Source organism: Lipotes vexillifer, unplaced genomic scaffold, assembly GCF_000442215.2.
Source record: "Lipotes vexillifer unplaced genomic scaffold, Lipotes_vexillifer_v1.1 scaffold1035, whole genome shotgun sequence".
NCBI classification, from domain to species: Eukaryota; Metazoa; Chordata; class Mammalia; order Artiodactyla; family Lipotidae; genus Lipotes; species Lipotes vexillifer.
In genome coordinates this window covers 63,585-86,045 of record NW_006772073.1, presented here as the reverse complement: position 1 = coordinate 86,045, position 22,461 = coordinate 63,585, and the positions used below count along the sequence as shown (strand labels likewise).

At 38.8% G+C, this 22,461-nt stretch overlaps 1 protein-coding gene across 1 annotated transcript in view; it reads left to right on the top strand.

The window, feature by feature from the left end:
• Window positions 1–22,461, top strand: part of SLC44A1 (solute carrier family 44 member 1) — a 132,275-nt gene that overhangs the window by 54,742 nt on the left and 55,072 nt on the right. Inside the window, exon 6 of the mRNA XM_007447291.1 lies at window positions 12,760–12,896. Coding sequence (XP_007447353.1) covers window positions 12,760–12,896 — 137 coding nt within the window. The remainder of the gene's footprint in view (window positions 1–12,759; window positions 12,897–22,461) is intronic.

Genomic DNA, 22,461 nt, shown 5'->3' with positions numbered 1-22,461 from the left:
ACAAAAAAAAAAAAAAAAAAAAAAAAAGAATTGTTTATTTGGGGTTTTTTTTGTGTGTGAATTAAAAAAACATTTTTATTTATTTATTTTTTGGCTGCATTGGGTCTTCTGGGCTGAGCGCAGGCTTTCCCTAGTTGCAGTGAGTGGGGGCTACTCTTCGTTATGGTGTGCGGGCTTCTTGTTGAGGTGGCTTCTCTTGTTGTGGAGCACAGGCTCTAGGCGTGCAGGCTTCAGTAGTTGTGGCAGGGGGGCTCAGTAGTTGTGGTACGCGGGCTCTAGAGCACAGGCTCAGTAGTTACAGCACCGGGCTTAGTTGCTCCGCGGCATGTGGGATCTTCCCGTACCAGGGCTTGAACCTGTATGCCCTGCATTGGCAGGCGGATTCTTAACCACTGCGCCACCAGGGAAGTCCCTGTTTTTTTGTGAATTTCATATCCCCAGGACCTAGCCCCGGAGTGGTCACATAGTAAACACTTATAATGTTTGTTGAACGAATGAAGTGTTTTCATATCAACCTATTTAATCCTTGTCATGGGGGTTGTTGCATACCACGTAGCGGACAACACTGTCATGTCCAAATAGGGGTTCATCTGTTCTGGGATTCCAGAGGATTGACCCATCTTAATTCACTGATTTGATTGCTCTGTAACTCACTTTCTGTTGCATTTATTCTCACTTTCCAATTTGAATTGGAATAGCAGTGGTGGAAAGAGCAACCCTTGGGAGTCAGTCTCCCCAGGGCTCGTGTCTGTGTAGCCTTTGGTTAGTTGCCCAGCTTATAAGTCTCAGTTCTCTCTTGTTGAATTAGGATGTGTGAGGACAGTGACCACATGCTTTGTGGCCCAAAGTAAGTTCTTGGTAAATCTTCCTGTTTTTACCTTGCCCTATCTTCCATGAGGAAAGTAACAGCAAAATAGAAGTTTAAACTAGGTTTGAACCTTCTCTGGCACCTTTATCTGCATCAGATTGTTCACTGTTCATCTTTTGGGCTCTGAGCACGGCTTTGAAAGTCACCCCTTTCTGTGCCTCTTGTCACTTTTCTTGAGCTTCCCTGTGTTAGTGCCCCTCCCTTTGCCTCATAGCACTGTTTTCATCTTTGGTGCATCTGTCCCCTTGAGTTCACTGTGTAGATAGATATTTCATTTAGCTATCTCTCCTTTCCTCCCCTTTTGGGGATACCTTGCTATTGCATTTCAAGAATTTCAGTTTTAAATGAATTCATCTTTTTCTCTCCTTCGATAATTCCCAGAAACCACTTCGACCGTAACATATATTTATCTGTCTTAACTGCTGTCCTCTCTAATGTTTGCATTACAGTTTGGTTTGAACATTTTTCTCCCTTCCCCTAAGTTTAAGTTCAAAGCTCACTTCGGCTGCTTTACAGTTCTCTTTGCAAATGTGTTCTTCTCAGGATCATGCTGTGTGCGTGTTGTATAGGCCAGTGCCTGCAGGTGTCTGGGCTGTTTCATTTGTGGAGTATTTTTCTCTTGGTGCTTCTCTTCTCTCATTCCCACTTTTGCTATTTTAGTCATTCTAGTTCCTCTAAAGAATGGGAAGCTTATATCAAGCTGTTTTTTAAGTTATTACTAGGTCTAGTAAAAGATTCACTGAGGATAGCAATGAAAATTTGCTTTTAACTTAGGTTTATAAATTATCTGTGACAGTGGTTCTCCGCCCTGAAAGGATGGGGCATAGGAACCAAGGCGTGTAATTAGACTTGCCTAAGATGCTTTCTCAAAATTCATATGCCCTATCCCTTTCCCATCCATTTGCCTGGTGGTAGAGCGGAAGTAGGATGTTTTAAGAAATCTTTCTAGAATATTTTATAGCTTTTTACCCAGTATCTCTTGCCTCCTCTCAGTTAAAAAACACTCATCTGTTGATTTGTTATTAAAATCTGCCAATGCCATGATTATTTGAGAGTTGGTTATTTGTTTCATTTCAAAAAAATAAAATTGCCACATAAAGTTCATTTTGTTTGAAGTGAAAACTGAAACTGATCTAAGGATTTATTTTCTAGGCTAAGGGCATTTTCAAATCAAAAGGCAAGAAAGTGCAGTTTTAATGAAGCCTAAATTTGTCTGTTTAATAGAAGCACTTTTCCTACTCTGTAAATATTCAGTTAAATACCAATTAGTTAAAATATAATTACTTATAGACACGTTGCCATGGATTGGATGAACTTCAGAATGCTGGAAACAATATTCAGAGTTAATATAGAACAATTAAAAGTATTAATTGTATTTGTGGGAAATATTTTAAGGATAGAGCAGATTGGAAATAGAGTCAAACTCAGAATCAGGAGGACTAGGTTTGATTTCGTAACTCTGACACCTACCTACTAGCTCTCTTGGGCTATGTAATTAGTCCCTACTACAAAACTGAGTTCATCTCTGTTTTGTCCTCTGTGGAAGTTTAAGACCTCCATCTCATAAAGTTACTGTGAGGATCAAATAAAGTCATTAGCGTGACAGTTCCCAGCACCCAGACATTCAGTAAATGTTGATAGAATCTAAATCTAAGGCCTACAAATTATTTTAAACATTGTGTGTGTCCACATGTGTTTTGGGTATATGCATTTGAATATGGGAAATGTGTCGGGAATTAAGTTTATTGTGTTCTTAGACTGTGGAGTTGGGTGACTTTTGAGTTTAATGACGTGTATGTGTATGAGTGTAATTCCTGAGGATACCATTTAAAGTTATTTTTGTAGTTCTATTGAAGCACATTCTTCTGAACCATATACACAGGGTAAAAAAATGTGCAGTGTTTTACAGTATTATAGTCATTGTAGAATTCTTCTTTCCCTCTTAATATTGTTTGCCTTGTGCTAGATCAGTTCTGGAGACCTGCTTAGTTCTTATCAAGGCTAATGCCCTAACAGTCATGACTACACCTATACAGATTTTTCCTCCAAATGAAAGCTAAATACTAATATTGTAGTCCTGTTTTATGTCCATATCAGAAGGTGATGAATTTAGTGCCTTACTATGAAACGTAAATTTTGTGAAAGGCAAGTCAATTTCTTAATTATATGAATCACTGAGTATATACTGCCTGTTAGATGCTTTATGTACATTGTCAATAGCATTACAACAAATAAAGTAGGTGGTATGCAGTTTTACAGGTAAGGAAACTGGGGCTCAGAAGGATAAATATAGCTATCTGCAAGACCCTGGAAACCTCTGGCTTTCTCTCCTTTTCCCCAAGCATGTTTTTTGTTTCTTTTAAACTGTCAGGAGGTTCTCCAGATATTTCTTAAGGCATTGCTCATCACAGTTAACTCCTGTACCCCACCCCAGTTATGCTGTCCACACCCTTCGCACCCCAAGCACATACCTAGAAACACACAACAGGATTGTTGTGAGGATAAATGAGTTAATATGCATAAAGGGTTTAATACAGTGTTTGGTACATAGTAAGTACTCAGTAAATGTTGGCTACCATTATTTTCATTGTTAATAGTATTATTATTAGTGGTGGTGGTAGTAAATGATTCAGTGGTTCTAGGACACCTTCCTCAAAGACCAGCATGTTCCGTGCCTAGTGGCTGGCTTGAGCATTTCATTACACAAGGTCCCAGGCATGGGCATGCCCAGTAAGATGCACAGGATAGATGGAGGGAGAGTTAGTAAGGGAATGATTGTTTCCACACAAAGCGTGCCAGAAAGTTTTCTCTGTGCCCTAGATCCTTTGTTATCAGTGAATCCACTTACAAACCACATCTTCCTGCCTCACTTCTTTCCTTTCCTTTTATCTACGTAGAACATTAATGGTTTTGGAATCACTAACAGAGTTACAAAAAATTCATTTTTTTTAGTTTGGTGGTTTGTAGCTTATACTTGGCCTGCATGCTGGGTTCCTGGTCCCCAGCTCCATTGAAGTGTTCAGTGGTTACTCCACCTGCAAAGGCCTTCCTGTTCTGTCATAGCCACCACTCCCAACTTTTTTTTCTGTTTAGTTTTTTCCCTGATATCCCTTTATATGATCCATCTGAGCACATATATTGACTTTATCTTTTTGCTTTTCAGTTTTCTCACCTAATTCTTGTATTCAGTTATATTTCCTGATTTGAATCATATTTTGTGAAGCAACAGAGTTTAACAGCGTGAGAAAGGTATTGGAAGATACATTTTTTTATAAAACTTTCCATGGACCCAGTAGAGTAGAACCCAGGGCTGGAGGTTCTTTAACTCTTATCTTGGGAGAAAGTATCCCTACTTGTACTCTCTCCCTGGATCAATAATATTAGACTTTGTTTATCTCAGTTAAGAGTGTTTGGCTCTTACCTTCTCTTTGGACAAATGATAACATCTGCAATCTTTGTCATCTCTTCTACCTTTATAACATTAAAAAAATGTTTTAGTGTAATTTCTAATTAATTTTCTCTTTCCTAAAATATAAATGTACAGGAAACCAAACATAATTTAGGATTTGGGGTGTATTTTTTTTTAATTTTTATTTATTCATTTTTGGCTGTGTTGGATCTTCGCTGTGGTGCACGGGCTTCTCACTGCAGTGGCTTCTCTTGTTGTGGAGCACAGGCTCTAGGCGTGCAGGCTTCAGTAGTTGTGGTGCACAGGCTCAGTAGTTGTGGCACACGGGCTTAGTTGCTCTGCGGCATGTGGGATCTTCCCGGACCAGGGATCGAACCCATGTCCCCTGCATTGGCAGGCGGATTCTTAACCACGGCGCCACCAAGGAAGCCCCTTGGGGAGTATTTTGTTTATATGAAATGGACATTCTTAGAAAACAACATTTATTATTATAGTCATCTCAACTCAAAAGTAATTGGCTCTCATTCTAGAAAATAAGAATTCTTTTTTTTTTAACGTCTTTATTGGAGTATAATTGTTTTACAGTGTTGTGTTAGTTTCTGCTGTATAACAAAATGAATCAGCTATATGCATACATATATCCCCTTATCCCCTCCCTCTTGCATCTCCCTCCCACCCTCCTTATCCCACCCTGTAGGTGGTCGCAAAGCACGGAGCTGATCTCCCTGTGCTATGCAGCTGCTTCCCACTAGCTATCTATTTTACATTTGCTACTGTATATGTGTCAATGCTACTCTCTCACTTCGACCCAGCTTACCCTTCCTGCTCCCTGTGTCCTCAAGTCCATTCTCTACGTCTGTGTCTTTATTCCTGTCCTGCCCCTAAAAGTAGAAGAAAAAAATTAAAATCACTTTATTCTAATATCCAGAGATGACCGTAGTTGAACTGGTGGTATATTTTCCTCTAGTCTATATTCAACTTTATATATTAAATTTTATATAATTTTATAATGCATTTTTATAATTATATATTCATTAGCTCAAGTTTATATGTCCTTTAAAAAATTTTTTTTTTACTAACACCAGAACATTCAGATGAATCACTGAAACAAAATAGAGAACATAAACCCATATGCTCTAGTGTAGAAGAGTGACAACATGCTATGAACAGGAAATAATATTTTAAAAACAGCACTAGGGGGCTTCCCTGGTGGCGCAGTGGTTGAGAGTCCGCCTACCGATGCAGGGGACACGGGTTTGTGCCCTGATCGGGGAAGATCCCACATGCTGCGGAGCAGCTGGGCCTGTGAGCCATGGCTGCTGAGCCTGCGCGTCCGGAGCCTGTGCTCCGCAATGGGAGAGGCCACAACAGTGAGAGGCCCCCGTACCGCAAAAAAAAAAACCCAAAAAACAGCACTAGGATAATTGGTTAATTACTTAGAAAATTAAAGTAACATCTTTTCTCTCTTTTCTGTACCCAAATTGTATCTATGAAACATTTGATATGAGAATGGGGAGCTACTTTTTGAACCATAAAAATGTAGTGAACTAATTACAAAAATAAAACAGAAAAGATTTGATGACAAAAATAGAAAACTATTTCAAAGTGACAGTTGGCAAATCATGAAAATACTTGTATCAGCCTTAACATAAATTTAATACCCTTAATATACAAAGTTTTTATGATTCAGCGAGTAGCAGAACACCTCAATTTTAAAAACAAGCAAAAGATACAAAAATATATGAAAATACAAATGAACAATATATGAAGTGATGTTCAAACTCATCAAAAACGCAACTAAAACAGTAAGATATTTTTTACCCATTAAATTTTTTTTTTGGCCCTGCTGTATACCTTGTGGGATCTTAGTTCCTCGACCAGGGATTGAACCTGGGCTCTCGGCAGTGAAAGTGTGGTGTCCTAACCACTGGACTACCACGGAATTCCCTTTCTTTTTCTTTTCTTAATTGAAGTGTAATTGACATACAACATGATGTTAATTCCAGGTGCACAGCATAGTGACTTGATATTTCTATATATTACAAAATGAACACCATGATAAGTAGTTACCATCTATTACCTGTACAAAGATATTACAATAATATTAACTCTGTTCCCCATGCTGTACGTTTTGTTCCTGTGACTCATTTATTTTGTAACTGCAAGTTTGTACCTTTTAATCTCCCTCACCTATCTCACCCATCCCCCACCTCCCCCAGCCCATCTGGAAAGCACCTGTTTGTTCCCTGTATCTATGAGTCTGTTTCTGTTTTGTCATGTTTGTTCAATTGTTTTGTTTCTTAGATTCCACATATGGAATCATATGTGTATTTGTCTTTCACTCTCTGACTTACTTCACTTAGCATAATACTCTCTAGGTCCATCTATGTTGTCACAGCTGGCAAGATTTCATTCTTTTTTATGGTTGAGTAATATTCCATTATACATACATGTATATAACACATCTTCTTTATCCATTTATCCATCAATGGGCACTTAGGTTGCTTCCATATCTTGGCTATTGTGAATAATACTGCAAATGAACATAGGGGTGCATATACCTTTTCAAATTAAGTGTTTTATTAGTTTTCTTTGGAAAAATACCCAGAAGTGGAATTGCAGGATCGTATGGTAGTTCTATTTTTTATTTTTTTAGGAACATCAGTACTATTTTCCATTGTGGCTGTACCAATTTATATTCCCAGTAACTGTACACGAGGGTTCCCTTTTCTCCACATCCTCGCCAACGCTTGCTACTTGTTGTCATTTTGAGGATAGCCATTTTGACAGGTGTGAGGTGATATCTTATGGTTTTGGTTTGCATTTCACTGATGATTAGTGATGTTGAGCATCTTTTCATATCCCTGTTGGCCATCTGTATGTCTTCTTGGGAAATTGTCTGTTCAGGTCCTCTTCGTATTTTTTAATTGGCTTGTTTGTTTTTCTGATGTTGAGTTATATGAGTTTTTCTATATTTTGGATATTAACCCCTTATTGGACATATCATTTGCAAGTATCTTCTGCCATTCAGTAGGCAGCCTTTTCATTTTTGTGATATTTCCTTTGCCATGTTAAAGCTTTTTAGTTTGATGTAGTCCCATTTGTTTATTTTTCTTTTGTTTCCCTTGCTTGAGGAGACAGATCCAAAAAATTTGCTAAGACCAATGTCTAATAGCATTTTTTTTAACATCTTTATTGGAGTATAATTGCTTTACAATGGTGTGTTAGTTTCTGCTTTATAACAGAGTGAATCAGTTATACATATACATATGTTCCCATATCTCTTCCCTCTTGCATCTCCCTCCCTCTCACCCTCCCTATCCCACCTCTCTAGGTGGTCACAAACCACTGAGCTGATCTCCCTGTGCTATGCAGCTGCTTCCCACTAGCTAGCTATTTTACGTTTGGTAGTGTATATATGTCCATGCCGCTCTCTCACTTTACCTGTGTTATCTTCTGGGAGTTTTACAGTCAGATTTTACATTTAATCTTTAATCCATTTTGAGTTTATTTTTGTATATGGTATGAGAAAGTAGTCCAGTTTGATTCTTTAGCATGTGGCTGGCTGGTTTTCCTAACACCATTTATTGAAGAGGCTGTCTTTTCCCCTGTATATCCTCGTCTTCTTTGTCATAGATTAACTGATCATAAGTGCATGAGTTAATTTCTGGGCTCTCTGTTTTGTTCCATTTTTCTATTTGTCTGTTTTTGTGCAAGTACCACACTGTTTTGACTACTGTAGCTTTGTAGTACAGTTTGCAATGAGGGAGCATGATACCTCCAGCTTGTTCTTCTTTCTCAGATTGTTTTGCCTATTTGTGGCCTTCTGTGTTTCCATACAAATTTTAGAATTATTTGTTGTAATTCTATGAAAAATGCCATTGATATTTTGATAGGGATTGCATTAACTCTGTGGATTGTGTTGGGGAGTATGGTAATTTTAACAGTATTAATTCTTCCAGTCCATGAGTATGGTGTATCTTTCCATTTGTGTCATCTTCAATTTCTTTCATCAGTGTCTTAGAGTTTTCTGAGTGTAGGTTTCTAACCTCCTTGGGTTAGATTTATTCCTAGGGCTTTTTTTTCTTTTTTTGATGCAATTGTAAATGAGATGTTTTCTTAATTTCTCATTGTGATAGTTCGTTGTTAGTATGTAGAAACATAACAGATTTCTGTATATTAATTTTATTATCCTGCAACTTTACTGAATTCATTGATGAGTTCTAATATTGATAGTTTTTGGTGGTGCCTTTAGGATTTTCTGTATATAGTATCATCATTTGATATCAGTGATAGTTTTACCTCTTCCTTTCCAGTTTAGATTCCTTTTATTTCTTTTTCTTGTCTGATTTCTGTAGCTAGGCCTCCCATGTTGAATAAAGTGGCAAGAGTGGGCACCCTTGTCTTGTTACTGATTTTAGAGGAAATGCTTTCAGCTTTTCACCTTTGAGTATGATGTTAACTGTGGGCTTGTCATTTATGGCCTTTATTATATTGAGTTATGTTCCTTCTATGCCCACTTTGTTGACAGTTTTTATCGCAAATGGATGGTGAATTTTGCCAAAAGTTTTCTTCCACATCTATTGAGATGACCATGTGATTTTTATTTTTCAATTTGTTAATGTAGTGTATCACATTGGTTGACTGAGAGATGTTAAATCATCCTTGCATCCCTGGGATAAATGCCATTTGATCGTAGTGTGTGATCCTTTTAACGTCTTGAATTCAGTTTGCTGATATTTTGTTGAGAATTTTTGCATCTATGTTCATCAGTGATATTGGCCTGTAATTTTCTTTTTCTGTGACATCTTTGTCTAGTTTTGGTATCAGGGTGTTGCTGGCCTCATAGAATGAGTTTGGAAGCATTCCTTCCATTTCAATTTTTTGGTATAGTTTGAGAAGGATAGGTTTTAATTCTTCTTTAAGTGTTTGGTAGAATTCACCTGTGAAGCTCTCTGGTCCTGGACTTTGGTTTGTTGGGAGTTTTTTGATTACTGAATCAATTTCCTTCCTGGTAATCAGTGTATAGATATTTTCTGTTTCTTCCTGATTCAGTCTTGGAAGATCGTATGTTTCTAGGAATTTATTCATTTCTTCTAGGTTGTCCATTTTTTTGGCATATAATTGTTCATAGTAATCTCTGGTGATGCTTTGAATTTCTGTGGTGTTAGTTGCAACTTCTCTTTCATTTCTGATTTTCCTTATTTGGGCCTTCTCTTTTTCTCTTGATGAGTCTGGCCAAAGGCTTACCAATTTTGTTTGTCTTTTCAAAGAACCCACTCTTAGTTTCATTGATCTTTTCTATCATTTTTTAGTCACTATTTCATTTTATTTTTGCTCTGGTCTTTATTATTTCTTTCCTTTTATTAACTTTGGGTTTTGTTTGTTCTTCTTTTCCCAGTTCCTTTAGATGTATGGTTAGGTTTTTTATTTGAGATTTTTCTTGTTTCCTGAGGTAAACTTGATCACTATAAACTTTCCTCCTAGAACTGCTTTTGCTGCGTGTCATAGAGTTTGGATTGTTGTATTTCTGTTCTCATTTGTCTCCAGGTATTTTTTGATTTCCTCTGTGATTTCTTTAGTGACCCAATGCTTGTTTAGTAGCATATTGTTTACCCTTCACATGTTTGTGACTTTTGCAGTTTTTTTCCTTATAGTTGATTTCTACCAACTATGGTCTCATATCATTGAGGCCAGAAAAGATGCTTGATATGATTTCAGTATTCTTAAATTTATTGAGATTTGTTTTGTGGCCTAGCATGTGATCTATCCTGGACAGTGTTCTATGAGCACTTGAAAAGAATGTGTATTCTGCTGCTTTTGGATGGGATGTTCTTTATACATCAGTTAAGTTCATTTGATTTAATGTGTCATTTAAGGCCAGTGTTTCTTTATTGATTTTCTGTCCATTAATGTAAGTGGGCTGTTAAAGTCCCCTACTATTCTTGTGTTAATAATACAATCAGCAATTAGCAATTAATAATACAAGAAACTGTGTCAGTTTCTCCCTTTGTCTGCTAATATTTGCTTTATGTGTTTAAATGCTCCTATGTTGGGTACGTATGTATTTACAATTGTTATATCTGCTTATTGGATCAGTCCCTTGATCATTATATGATATGCTTCTTTGTTTCTTGTTACAGTCTTTGTTTTAAAGTACATTTTCTCTGTTCTAAGTATTGCTACCCCAGCTTTCGTTTGGTTTCCACTTGTATGGGATACCTTTTTCCATCCCCCCCACTTTCAGTCTATATCTGTCTTTAGATCTGAAGTGTGTCTCCTGTAGGCAGCATATAGATGGGTTTCATTTTTTTATCGATTCAGCCACTCTATGTCTTTTGATTAGAGAATTTAGTCCATTCACATTTAAACAATTATTAATATGTGTGCACTTATTCCCATTTTGTTAATTGTTTTCTGGTTGTTTTTGTAGTTCTGTTTTGTTCCTTTCTTCTTCGTTTGCTCTCTTCCCTTGTGATTTGATGACTCTCTTTAGTGTTAACGTTTGGATTCCTTTCTCTTTTTTGTGTATCTATTATAGATTATTGATTTGTGGTTATTATGAGGCTCATATATAACAACATATTTATATATGATTATTTTAAGTTGATAATCTCTTAAGTTCAAAGACATTCTAACAAGGAAGGTGCAATTTTAACACCCTCTTCCCCCTGCAGTATTTAATGTTTTTGGTGGATGGACATGGGTCCTGGCATGGCTGACAGTGGGTTCCAGGGGGTCCGGGGCTAATGTCAGTCTGCTGGTGGGCAGGGCTGGTTCCCAGCATGGGTGGCTGCAAAGTTTGGTGAGTCCTGGGGTGGGTGCTAGCCTGCTGGTGGATAGGCCTGTGTCCCAGCATAGCTTACAGTAGGTCTTGGCCCTCTGGTGAGTGGGAGTAGGTCCTGGGGTAGCTCTCTATGGTGCCTGGGGCTGGTGTTGGCCCATCGGATGGTGAGGTTGGGTCCCTGCATGGCTGGCTGCTTGTCCTGGGTGGGGGGGCGTCCTGGGCCTGGGGTAACCAGCTTGTGGGCAGGTAAGCCCCTGGTGCTGATAGGCTAGAGGGAGGACTCCAAAATGGTGCTTGTCAGCACCAATGTCCTTGTGGTAGAACAAGTTCCCCAAAATGGCTGTGACCAGCAATCATGTCCCCAGGTGGGTTGAAATTGCCTCCTACCTGTCTAGGAGGCTCTCCCAAGATCAGCAAGTGAGTCTGACCTAGACTAATTTCTTTTTTTTGTTTGTTTGTTTTTTTGCGGTACGCGGGCCTCTCACTGTTGTGGCCTCTCCCGTTGCGGAGCAGGCTCCGGTCTGACCTAGACTAATTTCTTTTTTTTGTTTGTTTGTTTTTTTGCGGTACGCGGGCCTCTCACTGTTGTGGCCTCTCCCGTTGCGGAGCACAGGCTCCGGACCCGCAGGCTCAGCGGCCATGGCTCACGGGCCCAGCCGCTCCGCGGCATGTGGGATCTTCCCGGACCGGGGCACGAACCCGCGCCCCCTGCATCGGCAGGCGGACTCTCAACCGCTGCACCACCAGGGAAGCCCTGACTTAGACTAATTTCAAATTACTATATCTGTGCTGGGTTTTGGAGCATGTGAGATTTTGTGTGTGTCCTTTAAGAGTGGAGTCCCTGTTTCCTACTGCCCTCTGACTCTCCAGTGTACAAACCCTGCTGACCTTCAAAGTCAGATGTTCTGGAGGTTTGTTTTCCTGGTTCAGGGTCCCAGGGCTGGAGGCCCATATGGGGCACGGATCCCTCTCTCCCTGGGGAGAACCTCTGCAATTGTGATTATCCTCCCATCTGTGGGTTGCCTACCCAGAGGTGTGGATCTTTCCTGTACCACGTCTCCACCCCACTGTTCATCTAATTGTGATTCCTTCTTTATATCTTTAGTTGTGGGAAATCTTTTCTGCTAGTCTTCAGACCATTCTCATCAATTGTTGGTCTTGTAATTTTGGTGTACCCATAGGAGGAGATAAGCTCAGGGTCTTCCTACTCAGCCATCTTGGCTACACCTTGTATATATCAATATATGTTCATTTTTATAATGATACACTTTATATATGATTATGTATTCATTAAAGTTTATGTTTAAATTATAATTCATGTTATATAACAGTATTTCAGTAATTTGGGTGATACAACTTTGTCAAAAAAATAAAACTAAGTTAGTTATTTTAAAAAAACTAAAATAGACAATTTTGATTATAAAATACACATTGCAAAATTTTAAATATTAGAAAAATAGATCATGAAAAATATGAGTCCCGTATTTCCTCCGTCCCCACTGTTAACAGTATATTTATGAGCAATTATTTTTTTAAAAATTCATGTTTGATTAGATTTGTGAAATGTTTGTTCATCTATGATTAAATTTGTGAAGGGGAAATGAGATGTTCTTTGCTCTTAGGTTTATTCAAATACGCAGTGAACCAGACTGTATTTTGTGAAATAATATATCAATATTTTTCTTCATGCTTTAGGTACGTATTCTTTTTGGATCCATGCAATCTGGACTTGATAAACCGGAAGATCAAGTCTGTAGCACTGTGTGTAGCAGCATGTCCAAGACAAGAACTGAAAACCCTAAGTGATGTTCAGAAGTTTGCAGAGATAAATGGTGAGACAGTAGGCCATCCAAGTCTACAGTCCAGTCACTGTTAAATATTGTGTTTGCCTTTCAATATAAATTTGTCCTAGCATTAAATAAATCATCAAAGAACCTTAGAAAAAGAGAAGTGAAGTTGCTTTTGGACTTCCTTGATATAAATTATTATAGTCACCTAGGGAGCTTGTTGAAACTCTAGATTCCTAGGCCCCACCCAGGGAAATTCTGACTGTGTAGGTCTTTGGGCTCTGGAAATTTGTATTTTTTACAAATGTTTCAGGTGATTTTGATGTTATCTGTTTGAGTATTTGGGAATTATTAGACTACTCTATGGGAAATTTGTGGGTTTTTTTCCCCCTCTTCCTTAGTATAGGTTAAAAGTATTTCAATTAGATTATTTTATTTTTATACCTGGATGTAATATGTGTCTATGATAGGAAATTTGAAGAGTTCAGAAAAAAAATAAATGAAGTAAAAAGGAAAATTCCAGCATTTTTCAAATTTTGTGTTTTGCTTTTTAAATTACACATTATGTCTTAACCATTTTTGGAAGAAATAAGTTTTGAGAAACTGAGGTTAAACATATGGGAATTCCCTGAGAAAACAAGCATAGTCAATTTCCTGATCTCTAGCTCTCTTCTCTTGGGTTGCTGATCTCCAGGTGCTATCCTCAGCTCCATATGACTCACAGCATTTCTCATTCAGAGAATTTTTTTTTTTTAACCTCTCTTCGTGGAGGGCTGCATAGTGATAGTCCTTCAAGCCTGTATTTTTCCGTGGGGTTTCACGTTTGTATTTTGTGTATAAGAATCCTCAGAGCTGCCTCAGTCCTGCCCAAACTCACAGGCTAGTTCTAGCCTTGGAACAAGGGCTGACTCAGGCATCCACCTGGTGTAACTTCTGGCTGGGTGGGGAAACACCCCGGGGACATAACTATACACATACCAGCATGGCTCCAGAGTGTTTCAGATGGGGGCGCTAGCCTTCTGAGGGCAGAAGGACTGCAGCCTTCCAGACTGGCAGTATTCCTGTCCCGTTGCTACATGCCCTCCACATAAGATAGTAGGAAGAACATGGGATTGATTTGGATCTGGATTCTACTTCTGCTTCTGTCACTGATGGGCTGTATAATGAGGGACAGAAGGTATAGCCTCTCTGAGCCTAGATTTCCTCAACTGAAAAAAGGTAGATTTAAAATAATGCCCCTCTCTTAGGTTGGTGTGAGGATTTAACGAGATGATGCATGAAGAATACTGGGCACTTGGTGGGCATTGAATAAAGAGGTGCCAACTATTCTTTAAGATCTCATTTTCTAGTCCCACATGATATCCTCACATGTGTTGATTTGCTGAGTCTAATACCAGAACTATCAGCTCTGTCATTATCAGGTTTCAGGGATGGATGAGTTATTCCTTAAGCGTTTTCCTAAAATATTAGGCAACGTGAGCATATGTAGTATACTCTGAGAAGTGGTATCATTGAGTGGTTAATAGTAGAGACTCTGGAACTAGATTATCTGGGTTCAAATGTTGGTCCTGCTACTTAATATCTGTGAGACCCTGGGCAAGTTACTTAATCTCTCCATGCCTCAATTTCCCCATCTATGAAATAGGGATAATATTTTTACCTAAAGTACCTCATAGAGTTGTTATGAGGAGTTAATACATGAAAAAATCATTAGAACAATGTTTTGCTAATATAAGTTGTTAAAAAAAAAGTGTTGGCTACTGCTGTTACATCATCATCATCATCATCATCATTATTATTATTATTATTATTATTCTACCAGTGAAATGTAATACTCTTCCTGTCTCCAGTCTCTAACTTCTAGTGCCCTTACATACTGCTGCCATATTAATATTCCTAGAGCTTCAATCATGTTAATCTCTTATTCAGAAATCAGTGGTAAGAAAATAAAATAAAAGTCTATATGTCTTACCCTGGCATTCAAAACTATGATCTAGTATTGAACTAACTTCTAACAAGTTCTCTTGGACATACCAGATGTGTGTTGGTCCCTTGAACCTGACACATCATCTGGAGGGCCAGAAAAGAGCTAGTTCCTTGTTGGCTGTATTGCCTGCTCTGATGATCCACTGGGGAGAAATGCTCCATGCTGCCCTGCTTTTATGCTTTGTTTCCAGGCCCCTATCCTGGGTGAATATGATACCGAGTATGGCCTTAATAGGCCCTGATAAGAAGCCCCTTCTGGTGAGTTTTGCAGCTTTGTATTACCCATAGTATCTTGCACAAAGTGGGTGTTCAGGAGTATTAATGAATAAACATTATTTCAGAAAACAGACCTCTTAGATTGGTGCCTAGTGACAAAGGCACCCTTAGGCTTTTGAGGCAGCTGTTTGCAAAATAAGTTAACAGATTAGGCATTTTCAAAGGTAATAATAATGGCAGCTTCAAAAGGCATGGCGATGGAGGATGGAGAAGATAATAATTTAAAAAAGCATATAGAAAACTATAAAATTGTAATAGAGAGAGAGCCTTTGGTGTAGGGGCCTAAACACTTTAATTTTAACAGCAACCCTAAGTTGAAATTTCTGAATTTCTCAAAAGAATCTATATTGTTTTTTGGATTGGTGACTTAAAACTGGAGGTCCAAATTGATTTGGAAGGAACAGATAATTTTTACTATTATCTGTGTCCATTTGTTGTTACAGCTATACTTCTGTTAGAAAATACACAGTTCTTGACCTCAAATATATAGCTCTCAGTCATTAATTTCAGAGAGGTATATCTTTAAAAGATAATTTAGGTTTAAGTGGGGACTTTCCAAATCTGTAAGAGAATTGTTAAACGTCCATGAAAGAACCCTAATGCATGAGAAAACTGAAAAGCTCCTAAAAGAAAACATAAGGGAAAGCTTCCTTATATTGGATTTGGCAATAATTTCTTGGATGTGAACCAAAAGCACAGGCAACAAAAGAAAATGTAGATAAATTGAACTCATCAAAATTTAAAACTTCTTTGAGTCAAACACAATCAACAGAGTGAAAGGCAACCCATGGAATGGGAGAAAATGTTTGCAAATCTTTGTATGTGGTAAGGGGTTAATATCCAGACTATATAAAAAACTCTGCAACTCAACAGCAAGTAGAAACCTACAACCTAATTAAAAAATGGGCAGGGCTTCCCTGGTAGCGCAGTGGTTGAGAGTCTGCCCATAGAATGTACAGCACCAAGAATGACCTCTAATGTAAACTGTGGACTTTGGGTGATTATCACTGGTCATTGTAGTTTTATCAGTTGTATCAAACATACCACTCCAGGGTGAGAATGTTGATAATGGTGGAGGCTGTGCATATGTGGGGGTATGAGGTATACGGGAAATTTTTTTTTTTTTTAATTTATTTTATTTATTTTTGGCTGTGTTGGGTCTTTGTTTCTGTGTGAGGGCTTTCTCCAGTTGCAGCAAGTGGGTGCCACTCTTCATTGCGGTGAAAGGCATGGCGATGGAGGATGGAGAAGATAATAATTTAAAAAAGCATATAGAAAACTATAAAATTGTAATAGAGAGAGAGCCTTTGGTGTAGGGGCCTAAACACTTTAATTTTAACAGCAACCCTAAGTTGAAATTTCTGAATTTCTCAAAAGAATCTATATTGTTTTTTGGATTGGTGACTTAAAACTGGAGGTCCAAATTGATTTGGAAGGAACAGATAATTTTTACTATTATCTGTGTCCATTTGTTGTTACAGCTATACTTCTGTTAGAAAATACACAGTTCTTGACCTCAAATATATAGCTCTCAGTCATTAATTTCAGAGAGGTATATCTTTAAAAGATAATTTAGGTTTAAGTGGGGACTTTCCAAATCTGTAAGAGAATTGTTAAACGTCCATGAAAGAACCCTAATGCATGAGAAAACTGAAAAGCTCCTAAAAGAAAACATAAGGGAAAGCTTCCTTATATTGGATTTGGCAATAATTTCTTGGATGTGAACCAAAAGCACAGGCAACAAAAGAAAATGTAGATAAATTGAACTCATCAAAATTTAAAACTTCTTTGAGTCAAACACAATCAACAGAGTGAAAGGCAACCCATGGAATGGGAGAAAATGTTTGCAAATCTTTGTATGTGGTAAGGGGTTAATATCCAGACTATATAAAAAACTCTGCAACTCAACAGCAAGTAGAAACCTACAACCTAATTAAAAAATGGGCAGGGCTTCCCTGGTAGCGCAGTGGTTGAGAGTCTGCCCATAGAATGTACAGCACCAAGAATGACCTCTAATGTAAACTGTGGACTTTGGGTGATTATCACTGGTCATTGTAGTTTTATCAGTTGTATCAAACATACCACTCCAGGGTGAGAATGTTGATAATGGTGGAGGCTGTGCATATGTGGGGGTATGAGGTATACGGGAAATTTTTTTTTTTTTTAATTTATTTTATTTATTTTTGGCTGTGTTGGGTCTTTGTTTCTGTGTGAGGGCTTTCTCCAGTTGCAGCAAGTGGGTGCCACTCTTCATTGCGGTGCGCGGGCCTCTCACTGTCATGGCCTCTCCCGTTGCGGAGCACAGGCTCCAGACGCGCAGGCTCAGTAGTTGTGGCTCACGGGCTTAGTTGCTCCGCGGCATGTGGGATCCTCCCAGACCAGGGCTCGAACCCGTGTCCCCTGCATTGTCAGAAGATTCTCAACCACTGCGCCACCAGGGAAGCCCTATACGGGAAATCTTGTACCTTTTTCTCAGTTGTGCTGTGAACCTAAAACTAATCAAAAAAAAAATTAAGTCTTAGAAAAAAATAGATTGCTATATGACCCAGAAATCCCACTTTTAGAAGAATTGACAACAGGATTTCAAAGAGATATTTGCACACTCACGTTCATTGCAGCATTTTTCTGCCAAGAGGTAGAAGCAACCTAAATGTCCATTGACGGATGAATGGATAAAGAAAATGTGGTATATATCAATACACACAATGGAATATTAGTCAGCCTTAAAAAATAAGGAAATCTCGGGCTTCCCTGGTGGCTCAGTGGTTGAGAGTCCGCCTGCTGATGCAGAGGACATGGGTTCGTGCCCCGGTCCGGGAGGATCCCACATGCCATGGAGCGGCTGGGCCCATGAGCCATGGCCGCTGAGCCTGCGCGTCTGGAGCCTGTGCTCCGCAACGGGAGAGGCCACAACAGTGAGAGGCCCAAGTACCGCCAGAAAAAAAAAAAAGGAAGTCTTGTCATATACTATAACAGGATGAACCTTGAGGATATTATGCTAGGTGAAGTAGGCCAGTCACAAAAAGACAAACACTGCATGATTACACTTATATGAGGTATCTAAAGTAGTCAGATTCTTTAAAGGTAGAATGGTGGTTGCCAGGGGCTGGGGGGGAAGGGGAAATGGGAAGATGGTGTTCAATGGGTATAGAGTTTCCGTGTTGCAAGGTGAAAAAATTCTGGAGATCTGTTGCACAACAATATACATATAGGTAAGACTGCCATACACTTTTAAAAATGCTTAAGATGGTACATTTTATGTTATGTGTCTTTACCACAATTTTTTTTAAAAAAGAAGGAAATTCTGACCCATGCTACAATATGGATGGACTTTGAAGATATTATGTTAAATGAAATAAGCCAGACACAGAAGGACAAATGTATGATTCCCTTTATATGAGATACTTAGAGTAGTCAAATTCACAGAGACGGAAAGTGGAATGGTAATTTCCAGGGGCCATGGGGAGAGATGAATGGGAAATTACTGTTTTATATATAAAGAGTTTCAATTTTGCAAGATGAAGAGTTCTGGAGATGGATGATGGTGATGGTTGCACAGCAGTGTGAATGTACTTAGTGCAACTGAACTGTACACTTAGAAATGGTTAAGATAGTAAATTTTTTGTTATGTGTATTGTACCACAATTTAAAAGTTCATGAAAGAGAAGGATCCTGTTTCAGGTAGTAACTTTTTTTTTCTCTAATTAATTTATTTATTTTTGGCTGCATTGGGTCTTCACTGCTGTGCATGGGCTTTCTCTAGTTGCGGTGAGCAGGAGCTACTCTTCATTGTGGTGGTGCGAGAGCTTTTCATTGCGGTGGCTTCTCTTGTTGTGGAGCATGCGTTCTAGGTGTGCAGGCTTCAGTAGTTGTGGCACGCAGGCCCTGGAATGCACAGGCTTCAGTAGTTGTGGCGTGCGGGCTCAGTAGTTATGGCTTGCGGGCTCTAGAGCGCAGGCTCAGTAGTTGTGGCACATGGGCTTAGTTCTCCGTGGCATGTGGGAACTTCACCGACCAGGGCTCGAACCTGTGTCCCCTGCATTGGCAGGCAGATTCTCAACCACTGCGCCACCAGGAAAGTCTCTGGGGTAGTAACTTTTTTAATGATAATTTTATTTATTTTTTTTTTTTTAAATTTTTTTGTTTTTTTGCGGTACACGGGCCTCTCACCGCTGTGGTCTCTCCCGTCACAGGCTCCGGACGCGCAGGCTCAGCGGCCACGGCCCACGGGCCCAGCCGCTCCGCGGCACGTGGGATCCTCCCGGACCGGGGCACGAACCCGTGCCCCCACATTGGCAGGCGGACTCCCAACCACTGCGCCACCAGGGAAGCCCCCTAATGATAATTTTAAACCTTAGTGTTTTTTTTGCGGTACGCGGGCCTCTCACTGTTGTGGCCTCTCCCGTTGCGGAGCACAGGCTCCGGACGTGCAGGCTCAGCGGCCATGGCTCACGGGCCCAGCCACTCCGCGGCACGTGGGATCTTCCCGGACCGGGGCACGAACCCATGTCCCCTGCATCGGCAGGCGGACTCCCAATCACTGCGCCACCAGGGAAGCCCTAAACCTTATTTTAAAATGCAAGGTAAAATAACATTTTTCTTGCCAGAATGAAAAGATAATATAAATCCTTTTCAGAGTTTTAAGTTTCCATGACAACGTTTGAAGGTACTTTTTAGCACTTAACCATCCATTCATGTGAACTTTTATTACCTTTACAAACTATTTAAAATCTTTATAAGGAAAAGCTCTTAGTTCCTGTAATAATATAAGAAATGCATTTATTAGGCAAATAATATTTCCTCAATTCTTTGTTTCTTTTGGACAAGAAAGAGGAGATGTTTTCTTGGACACTTAAGTTCATGTAATGCTTCTGTCAAATATGTCTGACTAGAATAGAAAGCTTGGAAGAAATAGCTGGAAATTAAATTAGTTATGTGAAGATGCTGCCATATTACAAGGAGCTTTAAAAGACAGGCAGAAGATTTCAGATGAATATAAAAGTATAAGTTTTAGTACATGAATTGAGTGGTAGGTGTATAAATGTGCATTTTATTATTTTGGTTCATAGTTTATATAGACACAAATCATAAATATATGATGCTAGAGAATAAAACAATTTAACAATTGCCTTTAAAAAAATTAGAGTTGCCAAATACCATAAGGACTCAGTATTAAACTTCTTTGGTTCTTTGTTTATCACCTTGCTGCAGTGGTGCATGAGTTTTCTGGGGGCAGGATCATGCTCTCTTCATCTCTGAATATCTAAGCCCTAATATAGGACCTCACATAGCAATTGTTCATGTTTTTTGAAAGCATAGTAGACTGAATTTCCCTCTTCATCTCTTTTGCCATTTAATAATTTCTCATTCTCTTAACATACTATCCTCTGCTCAATTCTGTATCCATGTGAGTTGCCACCAACAGGCAAATTGTTTAGCTTCAGTCTAACTAGAATTGCTGTGAAATCAGTTCTTTTTATTCATCTCTAAATAATTCATCTTATTCATTCATTTATCTCTCTTATACATACTCTCCAAGGATTATTCATGCCTTTTATTCTGTTAAGCTCTCTTGTTCTTCCTCTTTCCTAACCTTATGCCCTACAGAGGAAACTAAAACCATCTGGTGAGAGCTCCCATCTGAGTTATTTTCAGCAGAGCATGAACCCAGCAATGTTTCTTCCCTCCGGTTTCTGATGAAGAAGTTTCTTTCCTCCTTTATTATCATTATTTTTGAAAACTCAATAGTGTATACATTGTAGGGGGGAAAAGAATCACCCTCCCTCTGAAACTAACTTCAGCTTCACATGAGACTTTCATCTCAGCCCAGCCAGACCATGACAGCTGGTGAAGGGAAGGGAACATAATGCCTGCTCAGATGTTCTTCCCCTTCCTCTCCCCCTTCCCTGATTCTGGCCCTACCACCACCTCTGGCCTGTAGTCCACCCTTCACTTTATTCCACTGTCCCCATTGTTCAGCATGGGCATCTGAGTCTGAATAGGTAAATCAGACTTAAGCCCTGTGTTTTGTTTCAACATCCCATTTATTGGTACCTACTTTGTGTCATGCACTGTGGCAGATGCTTTACATGTCATTTTATTCTTTCCACATGCAGTCTAAATTCTAAACAAAAGTTTAGAAATGAGAATAACCTGTAGGTTGGGGGCTGGCTGCATGTTCTCAGTTGGTGCTAATATTTTACATGGAATTCCTTACTTTCTTTTGTATTACTCTTATCAAACTATTGTATCAATATTTATTTTGACAGAATTCTTATTTTCCTTTTGTTTGCATCCCATATATAGCACTCCTGTTTAAGAGTGCTTCTTCAGTGTACTGAAGCACTGAGTGCTTCCTCAGTGTACTGTATTTTGTATAAATTCTGAAAGCTTTATGACCTGCCAGTTGGACCATGTTCACATTTTGCGTAGAGCCATGCAGCTTGGTGCTTTCTCAGTGATCGCTGCTGAAAATCATGAAAGATTATGTGATCCATTTGTTTAAGATTTATGAAGACTAACAAGCCTTTTGATTATCGTTATCTGGTTGGTAAGTGTAGAGTTAGTATGAATGGACGATCAGATTATTACCCTCTTTTTTTACCTGGCAGTAACACTATAACTTAAACCACAGAGAGTATGTATTCTTTTTGGCCACAGTGAATCAAAAGATTGGTCTTGATATAATTTATAAATGAATGAAACATAAAACCGTAGCAACTGATTTAATTGCCTCCAAGTCAGAGACCAGCAAGGGAAACTTAAGGGGAGGAAAAAATCCTTAAATTTAGTAATGCAATTTTAACTAATTCCTTTATTCAACAAATAACTAATTATGTGCCAGAGAGACAAAAACAAGGTACAGTCCTCCCCATGTTTAAGGAGCTTGCATTAGAGTAGGCAGTCAAACTTATCTTTGTCCTCCACAATACCTAGTAGAAGTCTTGTACATAGATGGCCAAAGTTAATTCACTCAGCAAATATTTCTTGTGTGCCTACTATGTGCCAATAGTGATTGACAGGTGATGTCATATCTCCAGCTGGTTAATGGTGCTTCTTGGGAATTGCAAATATGTCCATCCTTTTCGCTGGTTACTAGAAATTGAAATTGGAAAATTGTCTTGCTTTCTTCTGGCATATAAATATATAATGCTTTCCTAACTAGAGAGAAAGGGGTTAAATTAATTAAACTTCTCATAGCAATGTAATTTGTTTTTCATAATGAAAACTGTTCTGCATCAAAAGATTTTCTTTATTTATTTTTAATTTTATTGATTGGTTGATTGATTGATTGTTGGCTGCATTGGGTCTTTGTTGCTGCGTGCAGGCTTTCTCTAGTTGAGGCAAG